The sequence below is a fragment of the Osmerus eperlanus genome, chromosome 2 (assembly GCF_963692335.1).
Source record: "Osmerus eperlanus chromosome 2, fOsmEpe2.1, whole genome shotgun sequence".
Lineage (NCBI taxonomy): Eukaryota > Metazoa > Chordata > Actinopteri > Osmeriformes > Osmeridae > Osmerus > Osmerus eperlanus.
The window spans coordinates 25,138,412-25,148,577 of record NC_085019.1 but is presented as its reverse complement, the minus strand read 5'-3'; the positions used below and the strand labels follow the sequence as shown (position 1 = coordinate 25,148,577).

General features: G+C 46.4%; 1 protein-coding gene across 1 annotated transcript; it reads left to right on the top strand.

Moving 5' to 3' along the window:
• Nucleotides 1–1,483: 1,483 nt before the first annotated feature.
• LOC134038155 (cytoglobin-1-like) lies at nucleotides 1,484–9,655 on the top strand. Its single transcript, XM_062483759.1, has 3 exons — nucleotides 1,484–1,697; nucleotides 8,847–9,078; nucleotides 9,310–9,655. Exons 1-3 carry the CDS (start codon nucleotides 1,570–1,572, stop codon nucleotides 9,454–9,456), a joined length of 507 nt encoding a protein of 168 aa, XP_062339743.1. The 5' UTR covers nucleotides 1,484–1,569; the 3' UTR covers nucleotides 9,457–9,655.
• The last annotated feature ends 511 nt before the right edge of the window (nucleotides 9,656–10,166 follow it).

Here is a 10,166-nt window from a genome sequence, read left to right as displayed (position 1 = left end):
GTTGCTTGCGTTGTCTTGTCTTAAGAATTTCAGTGCCCAGTCTGACCTTGTGTTGTTCTGTGCATCTGACAATAAAATACTTGAACTTGAATTGTCAGAACGGTTTCAGACAGCTCAGCAAATTACGCTAATTATCAGTAGGCCTAAATGCATATAGTTATGTTAAGTAGATTTGGTAGGCCTACAATTTACGCATTTTAACGGTCGTAATGGTTTGACAAGTTGTCTCCCTTGCCATGTTAATTGTGGCAACATTGCCCTTTTTGGGGACAACTCCAAAAAAACTCAACAAATCAATTTACACTGCTGAAAATAACACCTCTCTGCTTGTTTATGCTTTGCTTTTTGCGACATAACTCCTCTTTTCGACGATCGCCTGATCTGGGCTGCACCGTCTAAGCTTATAGAGGTCTGGCTTGAATTAGCGTTGCCTGTTAGTGAAACAGAACGTTAGTGGAACAGCTTGAGGCTTAAGTATAAGTTGACGTTTACCCAAGTGAGACTTATTTGTGTAAGCGCAACTTGCGTTAGCGACGTTGATGGAACACCCCCCAGGTGACCTGAGGGGACAACAGATCAATATTGCACTTTGGGACTGTGGGTTAGAACTGACTGTGCTAGTGGATAGAACCCTCAGGATCTAGTTCAAGGTTGAGTTTCATTCCCTTTTTAGGGAGTTTTGAAAGAGCACGAGATATGAACAGATACCCTTGTGAGAAATGATGCTAAATGGAGATCTGATAATTATCTGATAATCACCAGTCTAGAACACCATGTTTTGGCAAATACATGTCTCTATTCAGTCAACCTATGGGTTGTCTATGGACCATGACAAATAAATATGATAAGATTTCTCTGTCTCTTGACGGAACAGAATGGACCCAAACTCATAAAGACTTCTCTTTCAGCAGTTCCAGGAGGTCTGTTCCCAGGTTTGTGACCTAATTACGTAGTTACATTTACAGACTCAGTTCCTTCCAGATAAACATCTACATTCCATAGGATCATTGAATATCCTGCTGATTTACTCTTGGTTTGAACAATACTGAAGACAAGGTTAAATATTTTGTACTTTTGATCTAAAACCTATGAATACAATGAGTATCATGTTGCTGGTTAACCCTTGAATCGTTTACCTTTGTATGTGTTCATGCAGTGTAGACAAGAGACAGGGTGTCAGGGAAGAACTGGAAGAGAGAGAGGGAGCAAGAGAGAGAATAAAAGGAAGGGAGAGGTAGAGGGAAAGAGAGGAAGAGAACTAGATGGATAGAGGGAAAGGGAGTGAGCAGGAAAGAGTGATAGGATGGAAGTCAGCAAGAAAGAGAAGGAGCTAGAGGGAGGGACCTAGAGAGGGAGGGAGGGAACAAGAGTATAACAACAAAGAGTATAATTTGAAATATGTGGGAGGGAGGCTCCTCCTCATTCAGTGTTTTCCTGAGGTGTTCCCCCTTCCAGCACACACGCAGAGGAGCAGAGAGTCCAGCACACACACACCCTCTTTCAGAGGATTGAACTAGGGACGGCAGGCTGGGTTGCTGGGATCCTTTGAGCTCTCTACTGGCGGCCAGGATGAACAGAGAGCAGGCAGCTGTGGAGCTGCCAGACCAACTCTCAGAGACGGAGAGGGGGCTGGTCCAAGAGTCCTGGAGCAAAGTCTACCAGCACTGTGAGGACGCGGGGGTGGCCATACTAGTCAGGTATTGGTGCCCTAGGACTCTTTACCGGTCCTGACTCCTCCTGTCTCCTCCTTCTCCCTGTCTTACCACCCTTCCTGTCTCACCACCCTCTCTGTCTCCTCCTTCTCTTCTGCTAAGACTAACCCATGCTCAACCCTACATAACCCTGACCTTAACATTGACCCTGACTTCAACCTTGACCCTGACTCTGTCTGGCTGTAGTAGCAGCCCAAGTTATTTTTAACCTGGGTTAGAGTTATTTTTAACCTGGGTTAGAGTTATTTTTAACCTGGGTTAGAGTTTACCCTAATTATAACCCTACTTAATTTAACCACCAACATGAAAAATTTAATTTAATAAGTGACATTTTATGGATCCTCTTCAAGCTTCACCTAGACTAACTACTTCTGACCTAAGGGCACCGAAAGCAAAACTTAGAAGTTTTGAGTTTGTCACATCTCTGCATGTTATTTTTTGAGATCCTGTTGCACCACTCTGTGGCAAGAAACTACATCTACGAAAGTGCTATTTCACTTAAGTTGATGTTTTCAGCACCGTCCAATGCATTTCAATTGAGATGTTATTGTTGTACTGTAGTTCCGATAGCATTTCTGCCTTTAATTCTAAGAGAGATAGTGTTTGGAGAAGACAGGAAATGTGGGGAAAGAGGGGGGATGGCCTGGGCCGGATTCGAGGACTATGTACTTCTGATCCTTGATGTTCTGCTGTACTATCTACAGTATATGCGCCATTTGTTTTACTTTGGATAAAAGCTTCTGGAAAATGAAAACAATTTAACTGTATTTCTCTAGCCAAACTAAAGGCAAAATGAATTGTATCAATGGTTAATGGAATGGAATGTTATGATTATCTGCATGACACAGAACTTCACCCAGCCAGTAAATTCATCGGGTGTGGTTTTAGGATTGTTCGCAGGTTAAAGTTGAAGGAAAAGCTAAAGGGTAAATCCTGGAAACAAATATACCTGCAGCACAGCAGTTGATACAGAAATGTGTGCATGTGGACTGTGTGTGTTGGACTATGTGTGCTGACTCTTTCATAACCAAAATGATATATAAAATATTATTGTTTCTACAGTCACCAATGCCTTACTCTGTAACAATCACCATGCCTTACACCCTAACAGTCACCATGCCTGAACCCGACCCACAGTCTAATGACAGTCTAATCAATGAAAAGAGAAACAGAAACAGTGTCCCAGCCAGGGGCGTGACAATATCATGTTGTTGCTTTACTGTATATGGTTACCTAGCTTGCTACCCTTCATCATGTCAGAATGTCACCTTCAGAATGTGGCTGTAACATTAGCTCTGCAGCTAACAGCTAACAGCTCATCTCGCTAATGTAAAGGTAAATAGCATCAAGTATGTGTGTGAATACACACACTGTAACGCGAGTGTTGTACACTTCTTTGTTATTTGGATAATGGTTCTGCTGTTGGTGTTATTTACATTTACATTTAGTCATTTAGCAGACGCTCTTATCCAGAGCGACTTACAGTAAGTACGGGGACATTCCCCCGACAAGGACCCGGTCATGGACCCGGTCATGCCAACTGACGTTGTGTCCTTGGGGGACACAACGTCAGTTGGCATGACAGGGAATCGAACTGGCAACCTTTGGATTACTAGCCCGATTCCCTCACCGCTCAGCCAACTGACTCCTGTTATAGCGCGCCATATCCGCCTTTCCCCTCATTGAAATGACTATGAGTGTGCAACTCTGCAAACCAGGGTGATCAGATGAGAATGGGCAAATTTGAGGCATCTTACAGCAACGGGGCTACATCCATTGAGATACATCCACTGTAAACATTAGCGCATGGTGCCGCCTCTCTCCTCCTCATTAGCATTTAAAGCTACCGACACAGAAACAGCTCGTTCTGAGGAAAGCTCATTGTGGGACTGCTCGTAGTGTCTGTAATTCTGCACCAAGGCTGAATTTGGGGAAAGAGACTTCAGATACAGTATTAGGGAACCACTAAGGCCTATATAAAAGCATCCAAAAACAGCATGTCATGGGACCCCTAAGACATGGATCATAAAGCCATACTGTCCATAATCCCACCCTCTCCATTAAAGACATACACTGTCCATAATTCCCACCTCTTCGATAAACATACATTCAATCAGTGGTGTCAACATTAATTACATTAGAATAACATTTGTATAACTGCTACCAAAGTTATTTGTTTGATAGAGATAAAGCTACGCTTCAACTGCTGTTTGATTGTTTATTTTCTTTGCACGTTCCTTTCTTTTTCAGCAAACACCGTCAAACATGGTGAAAACATATCAGTCACCAAAACAATTAATCACATCAACATAAACATCCATACAAAATGTAACACATAAACATACCGTGTGCGACTTCTGATCAAACATTTAGCAGTTGTTAGAGTCTAATTATAATATATTTTCTTGTATTAGTCGATGAGCGTGTTCCTCAGTGCCTAAGCGTTCTCTGCAGCATCCGGAAGCACATGAGCCGTCTTACCAATGAAGCACGTGATCTACATGCACGCTACTCACTGACAGCAACAATTCAGAAGCGCAACACAGAACTTACTATATTACTTAGTGACATTACAAACTCAAAATAACACAAGATTATGAAAGAAAAACATTATTGCGGCAGCTACAATTTGGGTGCATACAATTGCCTTTCTGATGTTGGGATAGATTGGGAAGTGGGGCAGTACAATCTACAAAAATTCAATGCGTCGTTTGTGGAATGTGCTCAATACGGCCAAGCATGATCAAAGCCACTTCTTCTAAAGGAGGTGCTGCAGGGCTGTGGACAACGTGATAGAGAGCTATTTGAGCAGGTGACTGCACCCAAACAGTGGGAAAATAGGGACCATTTGGCCAAAATGCTAAACTTGGTAGGTGAATACGCGTAAAAGTCCTTACCAGAAAAGCATATAGTCAAAATGTTGACATAACTTAACTAACCTAACATGAAAAGACAATCTTACAATGAATGTGTATCTGTCAGAAAAGATAGCAGCGCCATGGGACAGAGGCACGGTTTGACTAAACCACATTATAAGGTAACCTTGTGCTGTCTGCAATTACAGAGATCTCAGCCTGTACAGTATGTGGTAAAACATGTCTCGCATAGTACTGCTTTCACGGAATCCTAACCCTTGGCTTTGGTCAACAGTCACCTGGGAGAAGTTAGGTATGCATGTCTGTGGGGTCAGAAGGTAGGTATGCATGTCTGTGGGGTCAGAAGTTAGGTATGCATGTCTGTGGGGTCAGAAGTTAGGTATGCATGTCTGTGGGGTCAGAAGTTAGGTATGCATGTCTGTGGGGTCAGAAGTTAGGTATGCATGTCTGTGGGGTCAGAAGTTAGGTATGCATGTCTGTGGGGTCAGAAGTTAGGTATGCATGTCTGTGGGGTCAGAAGTTAGGTATGCATGTCTGTGGGGTCAGAAGTTAGGTATGCATGTCTGTGGGGTCAGAAGTTAGGTATGCATGTCTGTGGGGTCAGAAGTTAGGTATGCATGTCTGTGGGGTCAGAAGTTAGGTATGCATGTCTGTGGGGTCAGAAGTTAGGTATGCATGTCTGTGGGGTCAGAAGTTAGGTATGCATGTCTGTGGGGTCAGAAGTTAGGTATGCATGTCTGTGGGGTCAGAAGGTAGGTATGCATGTCTGTGGGGTCAGAAGTTAGGTATGCATGTCTGTGGGGTCAGAAGTTAGGTATGCATGTCTGTGGGGTCAGAAGTTAGGTATGCATGTCTGTGGGGTCAGAAGTTAGGTATGCATGTCTGTGGGGTCAGAAGGTAGGTATGCATGTCTGTGGGGTCAGAAGTTAGGTATGCATGTCTGTGGGGTCAGAAGTTAGGTATGCATGTCTGTGGGGTCAGAAGTTAGGTATGCATGTCTGTGGGGTCAGAAGTTAGGTATGCATGTCTGTGGGGTCAGAAGGTAGGTATGCATGTCTGTGGGGTCAGAAGTTAGGTATGCATGTCTGTGGGGTCAGAAGTTAGGTATGCATGTCTGTGGGGTCAGAAGGTAGGTATGCATGTCTGTGGGGTCAGAAGGTAGGTATGCATGTCTGTGGGGTCAGAAGTTAGGTATGCATGTCTGTGGGGTCAGAAGTTAGGTATGCATGTCTGTGGGGTCAGAAGTTAGGTATGCATGTCTGTGGGGTCAGAAGGTAGGTATGCATGTCTGTGGGGTCAGAAGTTAGGTATGCATGTCTGTGGGGTCAGAAGTTAGGTATGCATGTCTGTGGGGTCAGAAGTTAGGTATGCATGTCTGTGGGGTCAGAAGTTAGGTATGCATGTCTGTGGGGTCAGAAGTTAGGTATGCATGTCTGTGGGGTCAGAAGTTAGGTATGCATGTCTGTGGGGTCAGAAGTTAGGTATGCATGTCTGTGGGGTCAGAAGTTAGGTATGCATGTCTGTGGGGTCAGAAGTTAGGTATGCATGTCTGTGGGGTCAGAAGTTAGGTATGCATGTCTGTGGGGTCAGAAGTTAGGTATGCATGTCTGTGGGGTCAGAAGTTAGGTATGCATGTCTGTGGGGTCAGAAGGTAGGTATGCATGTCTGTGGGGTCAGAAGTTAGGTATGCATGTCTGTGGGGTCAGAAGTTAGGTATGCATGTCTGTGGGGTCAGAAGTTAGGTATGCATGTCTGTGGGGTCAGAAGTTAGGTATGCATGTCTGTGGGGTCAGAAGTTAGGTATGCATGTCTGTGGGGTCAGAAGTTAGGTATGCATGTCTGTGGGGTCAGAAGTTAGGTATGCATGTCTGTGGGGTCAGAAGTTAGGTATGCATGTCTGTGGGGTCAGAAGTTAGGTATGCATGTCTGTGGGGTCAGAAGTTAGGTATGCATGTCTGTGGGGTCAGAAGGTAGGTATGCATGTCTGTGGGGTCAGAAGGTAGGTATGCATGTCTGTGGGGTCAGAAGTTAGGTATGCATGTCTGTGGGGTCAGAAGTTAGGTATGCATGTCTGTGGGGTCAGAAGTTAGGTATGCATGTCTGTGGGGTCAGAAGTTAGGTATGCATGTCTGTGGGGTCAGAAGTTAGGTATGCATGTCTGTGGGGTCAGAAGTTAGGTATGCATGTCTGTGGGGTCAGAAGTTAGGTATGCATGTCTGTGGGGTCAGAAGTTAGGTATGCATGTCTGTGGGGTCAGAAGTTAGGTATGCATGTCTGTGGGGTCAGAAGGTAGGTATGCATGTCTGTGGGGTCAGAAGGTAGGTATGCATGTCTGTGGGGTCAGAAGTTAGGTATGCATGTCTGTGGGGTCAGAAGTTAGGTATGCATGTCTGTGGGGTCAGAAGGTAGGTATGCATGTCTGTGGGGTCAGAAGTTAGGTATGCATGTCTGTGGGGTCAGAAGTTAGGTATGCATGTCTGTGGGGTCAGAAGTTAGGTATGCATGTCTGTGGGGTCAGAAGTTAGGTATGCATGTCTGTGGGGTCAGAAGTTAGGTATGCATGTCTGTGGGGTCAGAAGTTAGGTATGCATGTCTGTGGGGTCAGAAGTTAGGTATGCATGTCTGTGGGGTCAGAAGTTAGGTATGCATGTCTGTGGGGTCAGAAGTTAGGTATGCATGTCTGTGGGGTCAGAAGTTAGGTATGCATGTCTGTGGGGTCAGAAGTTAGGTATGCATGTCTGTGGGGTCAGAAGTTAGGTATGCATGTCTGTGGGGTCAGAAGTTAGGTATGCATGTCTGTGGGGTCAGAAGTTAGGTATGCATGTCTGTGGGGTCAGAAGGTAGGTATGCATGTCTGTGGGGTCAGAAGTTAGGTATGCATGTCTGTGGGGTCAGAAGTTAGGTATGCATGTCTGTGGGGTCAGAAGTTAGGTATGCATGTCTGTGGGGTCAGAAGTTAGGTATGCATGTCTGTGCGGTCAGAAGTTAGGTATGCATGTCTGTGGGGTCAGAAGTTAGGTATGCATGTCTGTGGGGTCAGAAGTTAGGTATGCATGTCTGTGGGGTCAGAAGTTAGGTATGCATGTCTGTGGGGTCAGAAGTTAGGTATGCATGTCTGTGGGGTCAGAAGTTAGGTATGCATGTCTGTGGGGTCAGAAGTTAGGTATGCATGTCTGTGGGGTCAGAAGGTAGGTATGCATGTCTGTGGGGTCAGAAGTTAGGTATGCATGTCTGTGGGGTCAGAAGTTAGGTATGCATGTCTGTGGGGTCAGAAGTTAGGTATGCATGTCTGTGGGGTCAGAAGTTAGGTATGCATGTCTGTGGGGTCAGAAGTTAGGTATGCATGTCTGTGGGGTCAGAAGTTAGGTATGCATGTCTGTGGGGTCAGAAGTTAGGTATGCATGTCTGTGGGGTCAGAAGGTAGGTATGCATGTCTGTGGGGTCAGAAGTTAGGTATGCATGTCTGTGGGGTCAGAAGTTAGGTATGCATGTCTGTGGGGTCAGAAGTTAGGTATGCATGTCTGTGGGGTCAGAAGTTAGGTATGCATGTCTGTGGGGTCAGAAGTTAGGTATGCATGTCTGTGGGGTCAGAAGTATAGCTCCTTCTTGTTTTCCAAGAACAACACAGAGAACACCTGTTAAACATTACAAGAGGGTAAAGGGTCAAATATGCAGCCGTGTCGCTAAATCGGCTCTTTCGCATAATATTTACTCATGATACATGCTGCTCTGTCCCAGAAACATACTTGGGTGTTGGTGGGTACTATTTATATTTGCATGTGTGACCTAACCCTGCCCCTACTCTTCCCTCCTCTGCATGTGTGACCTAACCCTGCCCCTACTCTGCCCTCCTCTGCATGTGTGACCTAACCCTGCCCCTACTCTGCCCTCCTCTGCATGTGTGACCTAACCCTGCCCCTACTCTGCCCTCCTCTGCATGTGTGACCTAACCCTGCCCCTACTCTGCCCTCCTCTGCATGTGTGACCTAACCCTGCCCCTACTCTGCCCTCCTCTGCATGTGTGACCTAACCCTGCCCCTACTCTGCCCTCCTCTGCATGTGTGACCTAACCCTGCCCCTACTCTGCCCTCCTCTGCATGTGTGACCTAACCCTGCCCCTACTCTTCCCTCCTCTGCATGTGTGACCTAACCCTGCCCCTACTCTGCCCTCCTCTGCATGTGTGACCTAACCCTGCCCCTACTCTGCCCTCCTCCCTACTGATCCCTCCAACACCGCCTCTACCCTACCACCCTCCAGACTCTTCCAGAACTACCCAGACTCCAAGCAGTACTTCCCCCAGTTTCAGCACATGCAGGAGGCTGGTGCGTTGCAGACAAGCGCCCTGCTGAGGAGGCACGCTCGGAGGGTTATGAGTGCCATCAACACCCTGGTGGAGAACATCCATAATGGAGACAAGATGGCATCAGTGCTGCTGCTGGTGGGCAGGTCTCATGCACTCAAACACAAGGTGGAGCCTGTGTACTTCAAGGTGAAGAATCTGTACACACTCACATACTCATACATCACACACATCACACACATCTCACACTTCTCTGACAGAATCTAAATATTATAGATTCACATGATATCACCCACACAATATCCTCATCCCCATCCCACTCCTACTCTCCCACCTTTATCTCTCCACTCTCTACCCCCTGACTCCCCTCGCTCCTCTCCCCCTTCCCCTCTCTTCCCTCCCTCTCCTCCCCAACCTCAGTATCTAAACAGTGTAATCTTGGAGGTTCTGGGGGAGGAGTATCCTGATTACATCACACCAGAGGTGGGTGGGGCCTGGACCAAGCTGCTGGCATCCATCTACTGGCATGTGACGTGTGTGTATGAGGAGCTGGCTGGAGGTGTGTGACATGCGTGTGGGAGGAGCACATAAAGATACTAGAAACAAGACTGCTTCCCTAACCTTAACACTGCCAAGCTATTAATCCTGGATGAACCAAGTCTGGCTGGAATAACTACATTATGATACTCAATTCTGGTCTGTCTTTCTCCTGGCCATGACAACCCTGGCCTCTCTCTCTCTCCTGGCCATAACAACCCTGGTCTCTACCCCATTACAACACTGGTCTCTACCCCATTACAACACTGGTCTCTACTAGCCATTACAACACTGGTCTCTCTTTCTCCTGGCCATGAAAACCTTGATCTCTCTCTCCTGGCCATGACAACCCTGGTCTTTCTCTCTCTCCTGGCCATGACAACCCTGGTCTTTCTCTCTCTCCTGGCCATGTCAACCCTGGTCTCTCTCTCTCTACTGGCCATGACAACCCTGGTCTCTACTAGCCATGACAACCCTGGTCTCTCTCTCTCTCCTGGCCATGTCAACCCTGGTCTCTCTCTCTCTATTGGCCATGACAACCCTGGTCTCTACTAGCCATGACAACCCTGGTCTCTCTCTCTCTCTTCTGACCATGACAACCCTAGTCTCTCTCTGCTGGATATAACAACCCTGGTCTCTCTACTGGCCACATAAAACCTTGGTTTCTACTGGACTCTACCCAGATGTTGATGGCCAACATTGGACATCCCGAAGAACACAAAGATGGTTGAACAGCCGTC

Excerpts from the sequence above, each read along its gene's own strand:
- LOC134038155 (XM_062483759.1), top strand. The coding sequence starts at position 1,570 with ATGAACAGAGAGCAGGCAGCTGTGGAGCTGCCAGACCAACTCTCAGAG. Across the intron at positions 1,698-8,846 it reads GGGGTGGCCATACTAGTCAG|ACTCTTCCAGAACTACCCAG; the intron begins GTATTGGTGCCC and ends ACCACCCTCCAG. Across the intron at positions 9,079-9,309 it reads TGGAGCCTGTGTACTTCAAG|TATCTAAACAGTGTAATCTT; the intron begins GTGAAGAATCTG and ends CCCCAACCTCAG.